At 36.5% G+C, this 22264-nt stretch overlaps 1 protein-coding gene across 1 annotated transcript in view; it reads left to right on the top strand.

Moving 5' to 3' along the window:
• The first annotated feature begins 2921 nt into the window (after nucleotides 1-2921).
• Nucleotides 2922-22264, top strand: part of SYT16 (synaptotagmin 16) — an 82975-nt gene continuing 63632 nt past the window's right edge. Inside the window, exon 1 of the mRNA XM_006915106.1 lies at nucleotides 2922-3498. Coding sequence (XP_006915168.1) covers nucleotides 2976-3498 — 523 coding nt within the window. The 5' untranslated portion in view covers nucleotides 2922-2975. The remainder of the gene's footprint in view (nucleotides 3499-22264) is intronic.

A 22264-nucleotide genomic window follows, 5' to 3' on the forward strand; every position in this document is an offset into this window, starting at 1 on the left:
CAAGATTTAAAAAATTTGCCATTGGAGTCTGATGGACAGAGATTCTGGAAGACAGGGAGATATGAGACTGAGAGCATGGGCTATTCCTAGTTCAAAGATTGGACAAGAAAATGCTTGCTTAAATTTAAAAAAAAAAAAATTGAGTTACATATGAAAACAAAGTTTTCTCTTTATAATAAAACAATAAAAAGGATTATTGGATGACTGAGGAAGATATGTCATTTCTGTCTTAAAAAGTTTCAAGTACCTAAAGGACATTGGTAGAGGCTAAACCCAATCATTCTCAGAGAACTTTCTAGGTCTGGGATGCCCTGAAGTATATTAACTTAAGCAAAATATTTTTGGAGAAAATACAAACAAAACAACTATGGTGGTGGAATGGGGTGGGACAAATGCTGAAAGGACTCTTCAGTGTTACCAAGCAGGCAATTTGTGTGGTAACATTCAGATGTTTTCAACGATTCTGATGTATTCATCAATTTAACAAATTTGAGTACACATGATATGCCAGGCACTGTCCTACGCACAGTTTTAAATAGGATTTGTTAATTCGTTTATTGAGAATTTACTATGTGCTTGGTATTATTCTAGGTCCTCAAGGTAAATTAGAGAACAGAACAGCCGATCAATCCCTGACCTCCACAGAACTTCCATTCTAGGGGAGGAGACAGTTGATAAACCTGATACCAGATCAGGTTATGGTGAGCAAATCTAGGCTCGGGTAGACTAGAAATGGAAACCAAACAGGGAAGTTGATCACTGTACAAAATATAATGGAAGAGAGTCTTTATATACCCCAAACTAGCAGAACTTGGAGTGGAAGGAGAAAGTGTTGAAGAAATTCACAATCACTAGAAGGTTGTGAGTCTAGAGTGTTGAACAGTCTTTGTTGCAAAAGTGATGTGCCAGGTTTTGATGAGATGAATTTGAGATTTTGGTGAGACACCCAAGTGTAGCTATTCCCTTAGATTATCATTTCTCAGCATTTCTCATTGGGTATCAGAATTACCTATGACACCAGTCTCCAACCTTTTTGGCAGCTGGGTCTGGTGCTCCTATGAGAATCTAACGTCTGATGATCTGATGTGGAGCTGAGGTGGTGATGCTAGTGCTGGGGAGCGGCTGCAAATATAGATGAAGCTTTGCTCCCTGGCCTGCTGCTCACCTCCTGCTGTGTGGCCTGGTTCCTACCAGGCCATGACTGGTACCAGTCCTTGGCCCTGGGGTTAGGGACCCTTAACCTAGGGATCTTGGCAGAAATACAAAGGTCCAGGACTTATTCCTTCAACCAGCCTGGGCCTCTGTGTTCTTTTATTAGCTCCCAGCTTCTGACAGAGCAAAATTTGAGAACTACCAGCTTAGATAACCAGAGATACAACCTAAAAAGAGGGATGAGCTGAAGGATGGAGATGTATATTTTGGAGTTTTAAAAAAAGTGTTCATTGAGACTTATGGTCGGGTCAATTCTCCCAGCTGATGAGCATAAAGTGGGAGGAGGAGAAACCAGAGAACATGAGTGGTTGCATGTATGTAGCTGGTGGGAAGATAAGGAAGAGCCTAAAAGACAGACACATGAATTATTCAGCATAAGGGGAAAGTGGAGAGAGCTCAGTTTCCCTTTAACTGGAATGTAGGCTCCATGGGGACAGAGACCTCATGGTTAGCTTATACCTGGCATTGTGCCCAGCACTTAATAGGCACTTAATCAATATTTGTTTATTGAATGAGTCAATGCATGCATGAATGGTAATTACAAAAGCCAAAGAGAAATTTTTAGGAGAATATAGGCAGTCATGTCAAATATAGTACCCTGAGGTCAAGAGGGCTGAAACTTACGGGATTGCTGGTAGATTTGGTCAAAAGGAAACTGTTGCTGTAAAAGAAATGGTGTAATTAAGTATGAGCAGTGAATTTAAGCTCTACTGTCATTCATAACATTTATCCTGAGCTGTTGATGAGAAGCATAAAGACAATAAGATATTTAAATACATATATACACATAAAACACATACATATGCATATGTATGCACACATTTCTGTGTATGTTTGTATGCATGTTTATATGTAAAAGTGTAGATATTTAGCTCTTGAATCTTCATTGTGCCCTGTTGCTCTGTTGTTGTCTTCTAGCTACCTCCTTCAGGTTGTAAATCTGGTGGGAAGAAGTGTCTCTCAAGAGTCTCACAGGTTGCGGAGGGCTGTCTTGGGGAGGTTGGAATATAGACAAAGGCAATGAGATGCTAGGGATGTATCTCTAGTAAGCTGCATAATCCACTTGCCATCCTCAGTTTTTCAGTGGTTGTTTGCTCCCCAAGAATAGATATAATTTCTAGAAATTGCATAAAAATATAAAATCCTACTTTAAGATATGTTAAAAGCTTCTTAATTTCAGTCACACATTTCCTTTGAAAGGATAAATCTTTTTGTCATGAAGCAGAGATGCTTATTAGCTAGCTCTCTGGGATCTGCAGGTTCATAGATGAAGCATCCAACCTTTCTCGTATTTTGAAATGTCATATCTAACTGCTTTTTAATGAAGAGCCATTTATTCTTTTCACACTGTTAGGTGTGGTCTATGGGGATAGACCTCTCAGTTCACATGAATAGAGCTGATTACTAGTAATGGAAATTTTGCACGTGCTTGTGGACGTAAATAGGCACTGAAATAATTTATGTTTATACTGTCACAGTTATTTTTATTTAGCTGCCCTAAGATTTCAAGGATGATCTCTTTTTGTCCCCAACTGCTGTTTAACATTGATTGTAGGTATTTGGTGATGGGTCTGAAGTTGTAACTTTAACAGGTGTAAGTATTTCTTTCCTCTGTTTCAGCTGAGAAGTTTTGAGAGTGAAATATTCACAACCACTAAGAGATCTCCAGTTTAATTTCCCATCATGCTTATTCTGTAGTTCACATTAAGTCCAGAGTACTGAAGGACCTGAACAAGTGAACTTTAGACATCAAATAGCTGGCCATGGTGTTGGCCATGGCGTCTCAGGATGCTCAGAACTTCTTCCAGCCTCTCTCTTCCTGGATGTCCCGGGTATATGAAGCTCTCCAGCAAGCAGGAGATGCGTTATCTGCCTCACTGGTTAACTTAAGCAGACAAGACTCTAAATTGAGTGACAAGTTAGACCAGGACTTAGATGATATGCAGATGCAGGAAACTTACTTTGAAAATGAAGAACAAAGCAATGATTGGAGTCAAGAGGACACAAATTCCTTGTTTCTTGAAGTGGATCATTTCTCCTGTTGTAATAGTGATTTACAGGACTCTGCCCAAAGTTCAAGCCCTAGACTTAGCCAACATGCAAAAGACTCGTGTTCCATAATGTCCCAGTGGCCCAATCAGACCCTTGATGACCAAAAGCTACCGCATGTGCTTTCTTCTATTGCTGAGGAAGACCATCACCTTGAAAAGCAAAGGAGTGGCCTTCAACGTGGCTTTGAGAGCCAGCTCTCTGGTATTTTAGAAAATGTTAATGGAAAAAAGCAAGGTAAGCTAGTCAGTAATCATTTTCTCTGGGTTCTTCCAAAGAACATTTCTATTCATTTTATTTTGACTTGTTTTAGTTATCATATGAATTTTATTTTTCTCTCTCATATACCTTTTCCATATGCTAGCTTCTTACTGAGAGATGTAATCCTTAAGAATATTTTCAATATATAAAACTTTGGAAAATCCGTGTTTGTGAGCTCCATATTCCAAAACAATCTGAGCAAGTGAAATGATGAAAATGAGTTTGTGGGTTCTGTTTGAGAAGCACCTTGTACATATGTCATGCTTTTGAAAATATCCTTTAAATTGTTCTCTTTTTTTTTTCACTAGGTTAGGAATCTCTAGATGTTACTATATTATTCAGTGTGAAATCCTGTGCAAAAAGCCATACTTGTTGCAAAATTTTTAGTTGATAACACTTTAAGAACACTTCTCACAATGTTTCACTGAGACGTGATGTGAGATGACAGTAGATAGGAAATCTTTGAAATAAGAATAACTTGATTTTCTTTTAGCCTTGAATGGAAAAGACATGTTTAAGACAAACTGTGTATAGACCTTTATCCTGTCAGAACTGAGCATATAATAGGCCTGCAATAAATGTATAATAAATATGAGGAAACTGTAATTCATCCTGTAAAAGCAGCTGTAGTATATTCTGGCATAAAATTTTCATACTTCTAATACTCTGAGCCTAAAAAATGGACATTCCATCTGGCTGAGAGACAGAGAGGTATATGATATGCAGAGAACGATGTTAGGTGTCTATATATGATGTGTGGTTATACTATATAGCTCACACAGGCTATTTATTAATATAGAGCAACAGAACCCACAAACTCACTTTCACCATTTCACAGGTTATGTAATATAAAGGTGAAGCAATTCATTCTCTTCTTGTTGTAGGGAACAGCTATTTCTGGAATACTTCATAGTCTCTTCATCTATTTTCATGATTCCTTTTAGCTTTATCTTTGTAAGGAAATGTTTTATGCAGATATATGAAGTCTGGGAAAATGAGGAAACAATTTTCTATTCTTTCTATAAAACTTCCTTGATACTTTTACTCAAAGTAATAGTAAGTGCTAGAATAAATTAGTGCAAACAAGGTAGGATGATATTCTTTCTGAATCTGATCTGATAAACTATAAATAAATACAATTTTAAGTGTTTTAAAATTACCTGTAGAGATAATTATAGAAATATCTGGACTACCAATAAGATTTCTTAAGTTTGACTTGAAATTTCTATTTCTATTTTAGAAAATTCTTGCTAAAGTTGAACTGTACTTAAAATTGTTTCAATTTTGGCTCAGTAGGTATTTAACACTTGCTTTTGTTAATTTTTGTAAATTAATGGCAGTAAAATAATTATGTTTATCCATTCAAGAGATTAGATTTATCCATTCACTAGATTGTAGCCTCCTGGAAGGCAGGGGTCATATCATAGATTCATTTCTATATTTTTACCATCAAGCACAATGTTAGGTATATAATAGGACATCAAATAATAATTAATGACGTAACAGCAACACGAAAGCTAACAACTGTAAGAGGCAAATATTATTATTATTCTCATTTCACAGTTGAGAAAATTGATGCTTAGAGAGATTGAGAGAGAGTATACCCAAGATTCACATTTAGAAAGAGGCAGAGCTCAGGAAAGTTGATTCTAGAGTTTCCACATATACTCTCACTCTTTTTTTCTATTTAAAGATATTAATTTACATACAGTAAAATTTATCCTTTTTAGTACCGTTCTGTGAGTTTTGGCAAACACACAGGTTCTTGTAACCACTGCCATATCAAGGTATAAAACAGTTTCATCACCTCAAAAAAATTCCCTCAAGTCCCTTTGTTGTCAATCCATTTCCTTATATCCCGCTCCTAGAAATTACTGATATATTTCCTGTTTCTATTGTTTGTCTTCTCCAGAAAGTCATATAAATGGAATTGTGCAGTTTATAGCCTTTTGAATCTGGCTTCTTTCGTAATGCACTTATAATGCATTTGAGAATCATCCATGTTGTCATGTGTTTCAGTAGTTTGCTTCTTTTTGTTGCTGAGTAGTACTCCATTGCGTGAATGCACCACAGTTTGTTGATCCATTCGTCAGCTGAGGGATAGTTGAGTTGTTTCCAGTTTTTAGCAATATGAGTAAAGCTGCTATAAACATTTACAAAACAGGTTTTTGTGTGAATATAAATTTTCATTTCAATTAGGGAGATACCTAGGAGTGAGATTGCTGGATCATATAGGAAGTATGTGCTTAACTTCATAAAAAAAATTCTACTGTTTTCCAAAGTATCATTTTGTATTCCCAAAAGTAATCTATGAGACTTCCAGTCACTCATGTCTTTACCAGCACTTTGGGATATTGTTATTATTGAAAAAAATTTTAAAGCCATTCTCATGGGTATGTAGTCATAGCTGATGTTGGGAGATAATTCTCCATTGGTCTCTTGCGTTTTTACATGTCCTGAGAGCACAGTCACATCTTTTATTTTGGATTATCTTTTCAAGGATATGTGTATGACGGAGAGCCTTGAAAGACAGAGATAGTGTCTCACTCCAGAGCAGAGGGAAGATTTATTTGCTGTCCTGTCCAATAAATTTAATGTCTCTCTTCAGGGCAAAGTTTAGGCAGATTTGCTTGCAAAGAATAGAGGTTTTCCAAACTTGGTATGCATATACCCACTGCATGCATGGAATCTGTCTGGGCCTGCATCTGCATTGCCCCTGTGGTACTTGGAGAATGAGCAACTGACATTGCTCATGTTGCTTGCTGTGCTGTAATAAATTATTCATTGTCTCTGACCCAGAAGTCTTGTGTCTTCTGCCAATGTTCATAAAACTGAAGCAAGTTAACTCATTTGTATTCAAGTATGGTAAAATCTCAGATCCTTCATAGGTTTTAACATCCCAATTTGGCTATGATTTTCATTGCCCTAATAACTAATGACATTGAGCACCTTTTCATGTAGTTATTTGTCATCTGTAGGCTCCCATGGTAAAGTCTTCAAATCTTTTGCCCATTTTTATTGAATTTTTTTTCGTTTTCTTATTTTTGAGATTTGAGTTATGTCTATATTTTGAATGTGAGTTACTTTTCAGGTATATGATTTAAACATATTTTCTCCTTGTTTTGTGGGTTGTCTTTTTATTCTCTTAACAATGTCCCTCAAAGAACAGAGATTTGTAATTAGGTGAAATCACATTTTTCTTTTATGAATTGTGCTTTTGGTATCATATCTAAGAAATCTTTGTATCACCTAGGGCCGCAAAGATTTTTTTCCTATGGTTTATTCCAAGAATTTCAAAGTTATGGGTTTATGTTTAGAGCTATGATTCATTTTGAGATAATTTTTTACATAATGCAAGATATGGATTGAGTTTTCTCCTCCCCCACCCCATATAGATTTTCAATCATTCCTACGCCATTTGTTGAAATGACTATCCTTTCTCCATTATATGCTTTGACATCATTGTGAGAAACCTGTTATCTATATACATGTGGGTCTATTTCTGGACTTTCTATATTTTCCCATTAATCTATATTTATATTCTTTCTCCAATATCACACTGTATTGATCACTATAGCTTTATAATAAAAGTGTTGAAATTAGGTAGTGTGACCCCTCTGACTTTATTACATTTTAAAAAATGTTTTGACTGTTGTAGTTTATTTGCTTTTCCATATAATTCTTAGAATAAGCTTATTTTTTTAAAAAAAAATTATTAAGAATTTGATTGGAATTGTGTTGAATTTATAGATAAGTTTGGAGATAATGATATGCTAATTATATTGTGTTTTGCAATCCATGAACATGGTATATCACTTCATTTATTTAGTTCTCAATTTTTTAAATCTGTTTTAGTTTCCAGCATACAGGTCTCTTATGTATTTTGTTAGATTTATACCTAAGTATTTTTTTGGATACTATTATAAATAATACTTTTATAACTTTTAATTTCCAATGGCTACTTTCTATTATTTAGAAATACCACTGATTTTTAAATAGTGACCTTGTATTATGCAACCTGTCTAAACTTAGTGATTAGTCCTAATAGCTTTTTTGTTGTTGCAATTTTGGGATTTTCTACATAGACAATAATGTAATCTGTGAGAGAAATGACAGTTTTATTTCTTCCTTTTCAATATCAATGTCTATTTTTTCTTTTTCTTGACTGATTACACTATATTATCATTTCGAATGAGTGATGAAAGTGAGTATCTTTGCCTTGATCCTGAGCTTAGTGGAAAAGCTTTGACTTTCACTATTACTTAGTAGTTATGTGTAGGTTTCTGTAGATGATTTTTATGATATTGAAGCAATTCCCTTCTATTCCAATTTGCTGAGAGTTTTTATCAGAAAAGGTGTTGAATTATGTCAAATGCTATTTTGCATCTATTGAGCAGATCATATGATTTTTCTTGTTTAGTCTATTGAAATGAATTACACTGATTTATTTTTGAGTGATTAACTAGTTTTGCATACCTGGCATAAAATCCACTTGGTCATAGTATACTATTCTTTTCATATATTGCTAGACTTGATTTGCTAATACTTTGTTGAGAATTTTTTTAAATTTATTTTCATTAGGGATATTAGTTTATAGTTTTCTTTTCTTGCAACATCTGTCTGGTTTTGGTACCTGGGTAATGCTGGCCTCGTAAAATGAGTTGTGAAATGTTTCTCATTTCCTATAGTCTGGAAAAATTTGTATTCAATTAGTATTATTTATTAAATATTTGCTGAAATTTTCCTTTGAAGCTAACTGAACTTGGAAATTTTTGCTTTGTGGGAAGATTTTGAAATACAAATTCAACTTTTTAAGTATGTAATGGAATATTCAAGTTATAAGTCTTTCTTGAGTGATTTTTGGAAGTTTTTGTTTTTCAAGGATTTTTTTCATGTCATTTATTTTGTTACATTTATGGCCATAGATTTTTCTGATTATCTTTTTAATGTTTGTAAGGTTTATAATGATCTTTTTTATTTCCCAATATTGGTAATTTTTGACTTCTTTTTTTTTGCAGGGGTTTTTGTCTGTCTGAGAGGAGAATTATCTTGGTTTTCCCTAAAGTTCTATAATGCCTGTAATGCTTGTCACATATAACAAGTCCTATAAAAAAAGTTTGTTTAAAGTTATAATAACGATGTACTTGGTAACTTTTGGGATAATTTTGCCAGAGGTGATCTGAGAAGGTTCCACAGAGCAGATGATGTAGGACTGCAAACTGTGAGCATGAGTCAGAATTTAACAAGTGAATGGAGAGAGAAAGGCATTCCAGTTGGAGGAAATGATGAGGACACAAACATTTGGAGAAGCATGACATTTTCAGGGATGGATCATGAGGGTATGGTTTAGGCTGCAGTTGGGATTTAGCTTTTATCCTGTAAGCAGTTGGAATCTCAAAAAGATGTTAATCAAGAGTGATACCAACAGAGCTGTGTTTTAGAAGAATAACTCTAGCATCGGTTTGGAGTCCAAATCTGAGGAAAGAGTATATGTTAGAGAGCTATTATAGTTGATTGTAAGAAGAAACTGTGTATAAAACAATATTAATATATAAGGAGAAATAATTGTCATTATTTTGATGTTGTTCCCCCAAACAGGCATCTCAAAAAGAGAGTCTTTGACAGGGCTCTGGAAGGGCAATGGGGCACCAACTTATTACTGCTAGATAAACGCAGAAGTCCAGGTTTCCCTCTCTGCCTCCCTTAACCCTTGCAGGGGTGCTCCTCATTAAGGCTGGATTGGGATGGGAGTTCCATCTCCCCATGTGGTCTCCATTAACACTGAGCTGAGGTTAGCCTTATTACTGCTCGGTGATGGTAAAAATCCTGAGTCTCCACTGACTTCTGACACCACCCAAGTCAGAAGAGGCAGGAGTGCCTCATTACTTCTAGGTAGAAGTCCAGGCTCCTCATGGGGTGTCTTCTGATACTGTGGGGTACAAGATGGTCATCACTGACCATCAAGAATGAAAGTTCTGGATCTCTAAATGACCTTCTTTGGCACCCCAGGGTGGAGGTATTAGGGTATACCTTCCCTGGTCTTTTGTGTAGAGAGAGCAAGCTTTTCTCGAGGCCTTTTTTTTGTTTATGCCTATTGGCATTTCTGGGTTGCCAGCTTCTCCATCTTCAAGTCTGACATCTTCAAGGCAAAAAAACCTAGGGCACTCACCCCATGTTGTTCCTTGAGTCCCATGATTCCTAGCCAGTCTGCCTTCTTCTCTGTACTGTTTAGTCTTTTAATCTTTGTTTTATATACAATGTTTAGGGTTTTTGGTTGTAAGTGGGAGGAAGAATATGGAAAAGAACAACTATCTTCCTGGAAGTGAAAGTGTAGTAATTAGTTCTTAATAACATTACGATTTCAAATCTCTCTACTTCTCTCTGCTTCACAGTGAAAATAAGAACAATAAAAGAGTGATATGTATGCATAGGTAAATATAGGGAGAAACACTTCTTTATAGAGAGGTCTTGTATGATGGCCATTCTCAGTTAATTAAATATTTATTGAATGCCTACCAAGTACAAAGCTCCGTATTTGGGAAAGGTGAATGGACCAGTATACACAAGGATAAGCTATGGGCCTCTCCTTCAGATTATTGAAAAGCTTATACCATTCATTTAATATGTTCCAGAGAATGCAAAAATGTTTTTGATGTTCTGGTTCTTTGGTAGCACTGGGAGCTGGGAATGTATCAGAGACCTAGAATGAGACAGTCCCCTTGTTCCAATTCACTCTTGACTACAGATGGAAGAGCTTTGCTAAGTTGCCTCTAGGGAGCGTCCCTTTCTCTCTCCCCCTAGTGTGATACAGCTCACTAATTTACTTCAAATGCCTATAGCAAATGAACAAAAGCTCTTATTCCTCTCTTTCCTTAAAATATTTAAGTACCTCGGGGCTCTATGATACTAGGAACCGAATTTTCAGCTCTGCGAATGTTAAAACATTTTTTTTTTTTTTAAATTTTATGTGCTGGTTAAGTCTTAAATTATCTTCACATGCTCATTTTCCCCTTTATACCGAGGGATCATGTCAGACACAGTACATGGGCTGCTTTGCAGTCTATTCAAGAGATGTATTTGGAGATACACTCAGCAAAGGAAGCCTTTTAATCAGTGATTTATATGCACTTTTTAAAAAGCCTTGTCAAGCCTGCTTTTCCCATTTAACCTTGAATTCTTTTCATAACGCTGTGTCTTGATTTTATGTTCCTTAATGTGCCATATTTTTCTCCACAATAGATTTTAAGCTAAATTGGCCCAAAACAAGGGGGATGCTGAATGCTTTTTGTAACCATGGAAACATTTCTGGGCACTTACTGAGGACCTGGTTGCCAATAGTAATGTAACAGAGAAAATAGATACACTTCATTTAGCAGTTGCCTATGATTAAGAGGCAGATAGATTCCTCACAGTGCCATCTCAAGATAGGCTTTTTGGTTTAAAGACCCAAATCCACAACACCAAAATCTCAGTCAAGAGGCAGTTCTGACACCTTTGATATGTGATGGGAAGGAGTTCTAATTGCATTTAAAAATTGTCTTTTGTTTTCAGTTTTTCACCTCATACTTTTTTTTTTTTGAGGCTGTTTTTTAACCACATGTATTTGTTTCCAAGAAATATGCTCACTATTTCCTGAAATAGCCTGCTAATGGAATTAATGTGTTCCAAGTATACTGGCATATGGAACTTTAGAAACACTCTTTGGTTACATGGAATGGATTTAAAAAGTAGAACAGTAGGCTTTGAAATCAGGGTGATATAATTTGAATTTTCAATCAGATTACAAGATTAATATGACATAGAAGGGAAAATCCTACAGTGTTCTTAGTGGCTGGTCAGTCCCAAACTTTTATGGATTGAAGGTATTTTGTTCTGTTGATGTCCTTTGGATGGCTTGTGGAGATCGAGACTAAATGGTATCAGGCAATACAATGCAATAGATTTATGTCATACAGGCTTTATTGCCTTTCAATAGGGTGTGTTACTACACATAATGTTGCATCCTGTTTTTCCTTTATTTGCAATACTTGCACTTTGCTTTTTCATTGCACAAGTGCTTTCTCGAAAGTAAACCTATTTTTGGTTAAATTTATCCTCATTTGTTAGTCCTTCATTTGATAGCATTTGTCATGTTTCTCAGTGATCCAGAACTGCCCATGAAAAAGGTTTAGTATTCTGTAAAATCTCCAAAATTTGTCTTCTAAAAGCCTTATGAAGTTAATTTTCTTCATATGTTGACTTGCATGTTTAAGAAAAGCTAGGTATTAGTCAACATGCTACAAGTTGACATAGATTTTTCAGAGCCTTGGCATTTAAGGCAAGAAGATTGTTGCCATTGTTATTTATTTTGCAATTTTGTGTCATTTTCAAAGGAAATATCAGGCCTATAACAAAATCCTATATGGACAGAAGTTATAACATGTAATTTATACAAATGGTCAAAATATAGAATCAATTTTTACTTTGATTTCTGGGTGTTATACAGATGCTGGAATATTTTTAAGGACAGGCTTAAGTAAATAAAAATAAAATCTATTTTCTACTTTCCCATTCTTATCATCATTAGGAATGGATTATAGGAATTAGAGGTAAGTTATACCACAAATAAGCTTAAATTCTATTTTAATGATTCCCAAGGAACCAGAATTTTTCCTTAATAATAGAATTACTTGATAATAAAAAAGCTCAGGAGTTTTCCTTGCCTTGAGAGTCAGACAGTAATGGAGCCAGGTGTTTCCTTCTTGCAGTTATCTAGCCTCATGGGGGAAGAAGCTGGAGCTAGGTAGGAGCCGCATACTTAAGAAGTCCTTTTGTTCATTTATCTTTTTTAAAAAATTATTTATTTGAATTAGTTTCAAGTATATATATAGTACATTGGTTAGACATCTATGTATTGTTCATTTATCTTATTTTTTCTTGCTTGAGAGAGAGTCTTACCTGTGCGTTTGTATGTTTATTTATCTTTCTAAATACCACAGAGATATTATCCTCTTCTCTTCTCCTCCTCTTTTATTCTCCTTTCTTTGGTAAATCCCTTTTCTCCGCCCCCCTTCCCCCACCCTCTGTATTCTCTTCCAATATCTGCTCCTGAGAAGAGAGAGTCATGCTTCTGAAAAGAAACCGTATAATGGAGGGAGTTTTTGAGATGTGATTATAAGTTCTTCTTCCCTTTGAGCTCTTGTTAATTCTGCTCAGAGGTGGTCTAGGCCATTGCTAATGGGTTTTTTAGTGCCCTTTATAGCTCCTGGTTTTTAAATTTATGAAACATTTCAAAAACAGAAAAATATAGCATGATATAACAAACACCCACAAACCCACCATCAACTTTGCCACATCTTAAAATTTTTCCATATTTAATTCAAATTTATTTTAAAGAAGTCATCTAGATTCTGCATATAAGTGAAATCACATAGTATTTGTCTTTCTCTGACTTATTTCAGTCAGCAGAATAACCTCTAGGTCCTTCCATGTCATTGCAAATGGTAGGATTTCATTTTTTGTGGCTGAGTAATATTCCATGGTTTATATATATCATAACTTCTTTATCCAATCATCTGTTGATGAGCACTTAGGTTGCTTCCAAACAGACTCACAGACATAAACAGAAGACACTGATGATTGCCAAAGGGAGAGTGGGTGGGGGGCATGGTGAAAAAGGTAAAGGGATGAAGAAGTACAAATTAGTTATAAAACAGTCACAAGGAAGTGGAGTACAGCATTGGGAATATAGGCAACAATGTTATAGTGGCTATATATAGTGCCAGGTGGGTACTAGAGTAACTAGGGGGATTTCTTCATAAAATATATAAATACCTAACCATTGTGCTGTATAGCTGAAACTAATTTAACAACAACAAAAAGAAGCCATCTAGGACAGATATAATTCAAGTTCCCCCTTTGTTTCCTTTTCCTTCTCTCTTTACTAGGAGTACAACAAATCTAAACATACCATTTATCCATTCTTATGTTGATCTAATTTATCCCTTCTTATAAACACCTAATTTATTTCCAAATTTTCACTATTAAAAATAATTCTACAATGTAAATATATCTTTGAGCACATATACTGGAGTTTATTTTGATGGGCTGTATAAAAGACATGGTCCTATTTTGAGCCCCTTTCTTTCACTAGGTAATTTCTTCTTGGGTTGAGATCCCTTGAATAGCTTCCCTTGCCCTCCCCCACTTTTCTTGAGGTGGTTCCAATTTCCTTTTCCTTTTCCCTGTAACCAAGAAAGTTATAACCAATAGTGTACTTAAGACATTAAAATAATCTTAAGAGTTGTTTATGTTTTCCATAGCAAGTTTAAATAATGAATGAATGAATGAATGAATGAGAACATGAGGCAGAGATACCAATTTTAGGGGGAGGTTACAGTCTCCTTTGAAACTGTAGTGAAAGTTATGAACCTACTTATTTGGAAAATACATACATGATATATCAAAAAATTTTATAATGAAATTTCATGGGTTCATAGACCACCCAAAGTTCATGTAATGTACTCTAGATTAATCTACAAGGTTTACAAGAGAGAGCTAGTGGTAACACAGTCAAGAGTCAACCATTGTACTATTTCATTTGAAATTTGTTTTTCTTTTCCCCCCTAAGAAAATGAAATTAGAGAAATACATTAGGATCTGTGCTGGCTTTTAAACTATAATCTCTCGGCTCAAATCCATTCTTCCATATTCTGCTTTTGTTGTTGGGGCTGGAATCCCACTAACTACTGTTCTTCTTTGCCAGTAGTTATTCTCCTATGTTGTGCTAAAGAAGCCTTAGAGGGATATTGAAAGATGGGAGGAAGGGAGAAAGGAGTTATATTTTTTTTGCCTTTACTCGCTGTGCCTGTTATGGGTGCCCCAGCACAACCTACACTGGCTGGTATCAGCAGTTTGGATTCTAGTCTCCAGCTTCTTTCAGCAGTCACCCACTCGGAGGTGACAGCACGGGTGGTTTCCCTTCCTCAGATGTCTGAGCTCAAACTCTGTGGAGCTCTTCTGAGATCCTGAACCACCTGCCGCAGCCATGTGATGGCCCCTCCTCAGATGTCCGAGCCTCATATCTATAGGGTCTCACTCCTGAGCTTCTAGCCTCTAATAACCTTGACTGCTTTCCTTTGCTCCCCCAGCTGGAAAGATGGGAACTGTTTCCTGCAGTTATAACCTCTGGGTTGTTTCTATATTCCTCTTTCTATTTATCCAGTACCTAATACCTATAGAATCAACTCTCTATAATAAATGCCCTCTGTTGAAATACCTATTGTGGTTTTTGTTTTCCTGACTGGACTTTGACCAATATAGTAATTAAAGTGTTGTTCAGGCAGCTGTGTAGATTTTGAAGTAGTCCATATAATTGTGCAAGAGCTAGAATCTGTAGGCGAACTGAGACTTTCTGGAGCTGATAGGTAACAGGCAAAATGGACAACTAAGTCTTACCCATATCTGATATTCACCAAGTAAACAAAGAAATAATATGTCAGGTTATTGTGCCATGTGGAAAAGTAAAGCAGAATAAGGGGGGAAATGAATTGGGTGAGCACTATTTTATATAGGGTGGTCCTCCATTTCATATAGAAAAGTAAATGGACAAGCCATGAGGTGGGATGAAGAGTTTGTTGGGTGGATTGATTGCGCAATGTGGCTTTGCCCAAGCTTGTTAGTATCTGGTCATCAGTAATACTATTTGGTTATTACTCTGAAATTTCTGATGTTCTTGAAAGTTTCTGATATTTTGAAAATATTTTGCTTAAGGATTTCAGGTATGGGATTATCACAGGAGACATTCTTGTTCATGAAAAGAATTCACAAACTTTTATATTATTTCAAAAATCAGTTTTGGGGAAAAGAAACAGTTATGAAGTCAAAACTTCAAGTATTATCTTCTTAAGGTGTAATATCAGAGCCTATTTCAAAACCAAAATGGGAAATTCAAATTTTTCTGGGACTACCTAGTGTTTATTCTGTTTTGATCCTGCAAAAAGAAGCTATTGCTAAACTTACGTATAGAAAGGTGAAAAGTTCTTCTTCATTGAGACCTATTATAACGAACAGTTATCTTCATTTGATCAGTGCTAGATTTGCTTGTACATGAACCACTGCATCTTAACCTTGATACTTCTCTTTGCAAGACTGGACTTCCTCTTAGCCATAAAATGGCATTGAGGTGATATTGCTTGTGTCCCAGAAACAGTGCAATTTACACAACTGAATTGAACTCAAATTATATTGGGAATTTATTTCTTCTAAACAAAGAATAGGGGGTGAGAAAAGGAATTGATAAAATTGGGAGTAAACCTGGTTCATGAAGAGTTTTATCCAAGAGTTGAAATGTTATCTTTGGGACCTTGTTTACCACCCTCCACCTCCAATCTCTTTTTTCTGCTTCCATTTGGGCTGGCTCTATTCTCTGGCTTCGTATGTAGCGAGGTAGTTGCCAGAGCTCCTGATTTACATCCTATTAGATTATAATCCAGTGGAGAAAAAAAATGACACTTTCTGGCAACTAAAAAAAAGTTTCCTGGGGTTAGCATCTATTGGCCGGGTTCGCTTGGCTTGGCTTGAATTATATGGCAAACCTAAGTAATCACAAAAATCAGGGAAATGTAATGCTTTGATCGGCCAGGCCTAAGTCACATGTCACTCCTGGAGTTGGTGGAGAGAGAGAGCTTCACCAGAAACATGGTCTGAGCATGGAGGAAAGGTGGTTTGCCAGAAGAAAAGTAGGATTCCAGAAATTGGAATAATAGAGTTTGGGTGGCGAAAAACACAAGTGGTTTATTGGAGGAGTCAGTGCCTTTGATGTATATCTCCACTGCTTTTACATTGTACACTGATTACAAGCCCGTTCCCAGGGCGAGCCTAGATTCCTTGTGTCACCACATATGCTCTATGTCATCACCGCAGGTGCCATGGGCATCTCAGTGCTCAGGGATGCACATCTGCTACAAGTCAGGTAAAGCAGTAGTTTATTTGACAGTTTCATTTGATCATGGCTTCTCTCCTGGGTGTTAGAAATTCTCCCCAACTCACTTTTTTAGATTGGTTTAATTGTGCAATTAACTGTATTAGTTATCTATTGCTACACAACAAATCACTGCAAACAATGGCTTAAAATGACATGTATTTATTATTTCAATTTCTATGGGTTAAGAATCCAGGCATGGATGGTTGGCTGGGTCCTCCATTCGGGGTTTCACAAGGCTGCAATTAAGATATCGGCTGGGCTGCATTCTTATCTGGAGGTTGGACTAGGGAATAATCCACTTCTAAGCTCTCTCATGTTATTGGCAGATTTGGTTTCTTTGCTGATGTAGGACAGAGGGTCCAGCTTCATGCTGGCTGTTGGTTGGAAGCCACCCTTAGCTCTGGGAGGCTGCTTGTAGTTCCTAGAGGTCACCACAGTTCTTTGCCACATGGGCTTCCCCAGTGTGGCTGTTTACTAGCTAGCAAGGAGAGCCGACTGACAAAGGGAATCTTGTATTATGTAATGTAATCGTGTGTGACATTCCATCACCTTTATCATACTGTAATGATTAGAACCACATCACAAAATCCCATCCATACTGAAGTGGAGGGGATCACACAAAGGTATGAACATAGGAGCCAGGGATGAGGATGGAGAGGACCACCTTAGAGTCTGCCCACCATGGGATCCCAGATTGGCTACTTAAATTAAGTGGAGAAATTACACAAAAGACTACTTACATGCCTTCATGTGAGTTGCTTGCTCTTAGAGATATTTTTTCAAAATGAGGAAATTATATTTTTGTCTTAAAAGGTAACTAACTGTTCCTTTCTCTTGGCTGCTCTGCAGATGGTTCATCTAGGAATTGTTCATTGAAAGATTTTGGTTAGAATCTAAATCTATAGGCCTGAATTGATTTTGAAATGGTAAATAGTGTAAAAGCAATCCAGACTTTGCATGAAAACTCATCACTGGCACATGTTTTCTTATGGGAAGCACCCCAGAGATCTTGCCAAGAGTCCTTTTTTGATTTTGAAGGTCACTCAAGGTGAAGAACTTCTTGTTGCTAATATAAGTGATAGATATTCAATAAAGTGTAACCTAAACTATATGCTAGATATTTTATATACATTATATTATTTAGTAATATTAATTTTGTGAGATGTATCTGTGGGTTGGTGTGTGGATTATTATTCCTATTTATAAAGAAAAGACAAGCATTTTAGGGAGGTTCAGGAACTTGCTCAATGTCCCCAGCTGGTAAAGAAGCTGGGATTCCAAACCACAGGTGTCTGACTCAAAACATCGAGGTGCTTTTCTCATGTAGCTATTGTCCCCAAGTGGATTGACGTGCTCCCACTTCCATCCCACACCTCTGCCACCAGAAGTTCAGCTCAACAGCATTTACTAGCAACAAATTACTGGGCATTGCAACTTCTGACAATGGACGTAAACACTCCAAGTCGAGTTTGAGGAATTAATGGGAAAATAGGCTATATTTGCAGTCTTCCTTTCTCTAGCTCCTGCTCACTTCTTTACTTAATGCAGTTTGGCTTTTATTCTACCACTCCAATGAACATGCACTTCATTATATAATCAGCCTCCCCTCCTCCTCCCATTTCACTTGACTTATTTTGGCAGTGAACACTGTTGAATGTTCCTCCCTTGAAATTCATTCTTCACCTGGGTTCTGGGGGACACAAACATTCAGTGCATAACAGAGGCTTTTTGTATTTTTTTTCTTCCAGCTTCTGTCACATTCTCCATATGTACCTCTCCCTCCCTACCCCTACCTTTTTTTGGCAGTTGGCTGCTTCCTCTTCTGTGTTCCAATAGTATATTGCATTTCTTAATAATATAGATTTTATATTGTACTTCACTTTTTTTTTTAAACACATGTACATATCCAAGTCTGTAGACTCTTTGATGACAGGACATTTAGCATTGCACCATGCATGAAAACAATGAAGGAACATAAACCTAATCTTAGCTGTCACCATTATATCTCATTACCTTCAGGAAAATGATCAGCCTATAAATATTCTACAAGTAACTATAGATTACATATTGTTGGAACAATCTAGTCAACAACACTCTCTAAGTTTCTTAATACTTTTGACACTGTGTTGGAAGACAGGCAAAAAGATAGTGTCTTAAGATTTGCCTTGACTTTCTCTACCCAGCATTGATGAGGATTTAATAGGCAAATAAAAATGAATCGTGAATGTTACTGTGTCAGCCTTTACTGGTAGTGGTTAGTTGTTCCTCTAAGATACAGGGCATGGCACATGAGTCCTGCCTCTGTGATTGAAGTAGGGAGCTCTGGTCGTACAGGAGAGGCTACTGTTGGCTCATCAAGTGGAGCAGCTGTGAATGGGCCATCTTAGTCAACTTGGCAATAGCAAAAACCATTACAATATAGAGTCAGTTGATATGTCTTGGCAGCATCTCCTGAGCATGCACCAGGGACAAAAGATCAAGGGAACAATAACTCTCCTTTGGCACTCCAGCTATAGCAATGAAGTCACGATATTTCAGTTCTCAGTGGCACAGCCCCAAGTCATTTTTAAAAGAGGCGTCTCCTTGTCAAGAGATTTTTAGCTAAGATTAGAGAGATGGTATTTATCAAAGAAGTCCTATCATTTAATATTAGCACAGAATAATATTTATTTTGCTGATCATCAACTGAGTCTATAAATTATTTCAATTACATTTTTGGTTTATAGTTATCGCATCGATTATAATAGAATTCTTGTCAAACTATAAGTATCTGACTCCCAAATGTTATTTCTGAAACTGCCATGATTTTATGTACATAACTTTGTCTTATTTCTGATCTACATGTTTGAGCTTCTCTGCTAGACTGTATAAACTCCTTAGACAGGGATCATGTATTGTTCTTCCCTGTATCCTATCACCACTATGTTTAGCACTGTGATTGTCTTATATTAGATTCACCATAAATGTTTCAGAAATTAATGTTTCATAAATTAAGTCAGTGGGAATGTTAAACTTTGATGAGGCACTGGAGTAGCTTCGTCAGGCAAAATGGAAGACTGTGGGGGACATGTTGAAAGAATACTTGCTTGCATTCTCTTTTGGCCTGTTCTGTATTCAGGAATTTTTGAAATGTGGAGATTTAAACAAAGAAAGTTTATGGAAAACTGGTATACATCAAATATCTGTTTTATTAACAATTCTTTAAAGAGCCAAATGTTACATTTTTGGTGTAAGAATATAAGTGCTGCCTGCTACTTGACTGGCCAATTTTTCTTAGTCTCCCTTGCCTGATGTTTAATATCTCCCTGCCTTCTAAATGTCCTCATGATCCAGGGCTCAGCCTTTAGACTTATCTCTCTTCCTAATCTCATCAAATCTCAAGGTTTTAAATAACATTCATATGCTTATGAGTCTACAGCCTACTCTTGAACTACCCAAGTGCTTGGTTGCAACTACTTGGATGTCTATTGGGCATCTCAAATTTAATATGTCCAAATCTGAATTTCTTATCTCCTCTCAAAATCTTGCACTTCCCACAATCTTGCCTATCTCTAAATAGCAACTTCATCCTTCCAATTTCTCAGGCCAAAAATTTTGGAGTCATCCTTCACACCTCTCCCTTTTGTTCCCTACGTATAATCCATCAGCAAATCCTGTTGGCTGTACCATAAAAATATATCTAGAATCAGGCTGTTTCTTCCCACTATCCCTGCTTCCCTGGTACTTTAAGCAACCATTATCTTTCCTCTATGTTATTGAACTTACCTCCTAATCGATTTCTGATTTCTCCGTATTCACCTTTCTCCTCTCGTATGATCCGTGGTCAACATAACACTCAGAGTTCCTTTTAAAAGTTCCTTTTAAGAGTTCCTTTTCAGTTAGAGTCATTATTTTGCTGTCAATAGTTTCCATCTCATTTGGAGTACAAGACAGAGCCCTTTCAGTGGCCACAAGGTCCATAGTAATCTAGCCCTGTAGCCTCTCTGACCTCACTCTGCTCTCTTCTCCTTTGCCCACACTGCTTCACATCTCCATCTGCCTCATATCTTCCTCTAGAACACCAGCTAGGCTTCTGTTTCAGGGCTTTTGCATGAGCTGTCTCCTGGAATGCTGGACCTCCAGCTGTCTCCCACGTGTGCTCCCTCCCTTCCCTCAGGTCTTTGCTTAAACGGCCTTTCTCAAAGGCCTCCCTGATCACATGAATTTCAACAGTGCCACCCCTCTACTCTCCAACCGTCCCATTCCTCTCTATGCCATTTTTTTTTCTCTCTAGTACTTTTCATTATTTGACCTGTTTTACTTATTTGCCTGTCTCCATGGGGACAAGCATTTCCATTCATTTCTTACACAAATGTATCCCCTGCATGTAGAAGTGATTGCCTCATGGTGAAAAGAAATAAATGTTTGTTGAATAAATGAACGAATAATTTTTTTATTTGGTCTTCGGTATAACCTGTTTCAAACAGTTTATTCTGACAGCCTTCACAAATTGAGTGGCTGAATTTGCCATGAGATGCTTTTAGATTTGTAATAAGAGAAACTATAAGCTATTGAAATAGAAGGACCGTAGCTTATCTCCACTTTTCACTATGAATTAGAAAGAAATAGGCTAAAACTTAAAAGAAGAAATAATGCTATAGCAATAGAAAAGGCCTTTTTTTTTTAAGGCTTAGATTTAGCAGAATTAGTATGTGTTTATTTCTTAAAAGAAGCTGGGAACATAGAAAAAAAAACACACACAAATGAAGATGTTTTATATCTTTTCCCTCATGGAACAAATCAGGTTTATTTTCTAAATTATCACAGTGAACCATGTGTGTGAAGACTCTGGTCTTTGGAGCCATCTGGGTTCAAATGCCAACACTGCTACTTTCTTGCTGTGTGAGTATGGGCAAATTACTTGACCTAAAGAGGCCTCTCCTTTCTCATCTGTAACATGAGGTAGCAATATCTGGTTAAATGTAAGAAACTGCACCAAACCAGGCACAGAATAAGACATATAACCAATACATTTTCTTTTTCTCAAACATTCCTATTATTTTTTATTTCTTTGGTCTTTGTGGTCTTTTGCAAATTGAAGATGGGCCTAGAATCAGAGGCGATGCTCCAGGTTCCCGGGTGTTTCTTTTCTTTATGCAATACCTTTGTAAACACAGTTATTCTTTTGCTAGCTGGCTATGTAATCAGGCAGTCGCTGGAACAGCCTAAGTGATGAGAAGTTCCCTGTTTCATTCTGTGAAACGAGCGTTCCCAGCAAAGGGGGAATCAGCCTTCTTTCCTGTAGCCCCTAATGAAGATGAGCTGCCCACTGCATCATTTAAAGGTGCTGGTCCAATACCCTATTCTAAATGGTGGCCTGATCATATCCTATCAAAGACTATTATTGCTATGTTTGAAATGTTGGAGATAGGCAACAGTGGAAATTGGTGAAGGGAATTCCTTTTTTTTTTTTTTTTTTTAAATAATAAAATCTTTTTATTTTTTTCCTTCTTAACTTACTAGTTAGAGATACATGTGAATTAACAAAAGTAGATTTTATCTTGGTCATTTCATAAATTGAATTAAAATGTACATTTAAAAAATTGGTTTGACGATTTAGAGTTATTTTGAATTCTGAAGATTTCTTTGTTTTGTGATTCCTTATTTTAGTAGGTTGTAAAGAAGTTTAGATTCTAAGACCTTTTAAAATTCTCACTGATTTCATTTCCTTAAAGAGTTTTTTTCCCCCACTCTCTAGTAGATAGGTGAAGGTAAATTAACAAATGAATTCACTCAAGT

This window comes from Pteropus alecto, unplaced genomic scaffold (assembly GCF_000325575.1).
Source record: "Pteropus alecto unplaced genomic scaffold, ASM32557v1 scaffold276, whole genome shotgun sequence".
Taxonomy (NCBI): domain Eukaryota; kingdom Metazoa; phylum Chordata; class Mammalia; order Chiroptera; family Pteropodidae; genus Pteropus; species Pteropus alecto.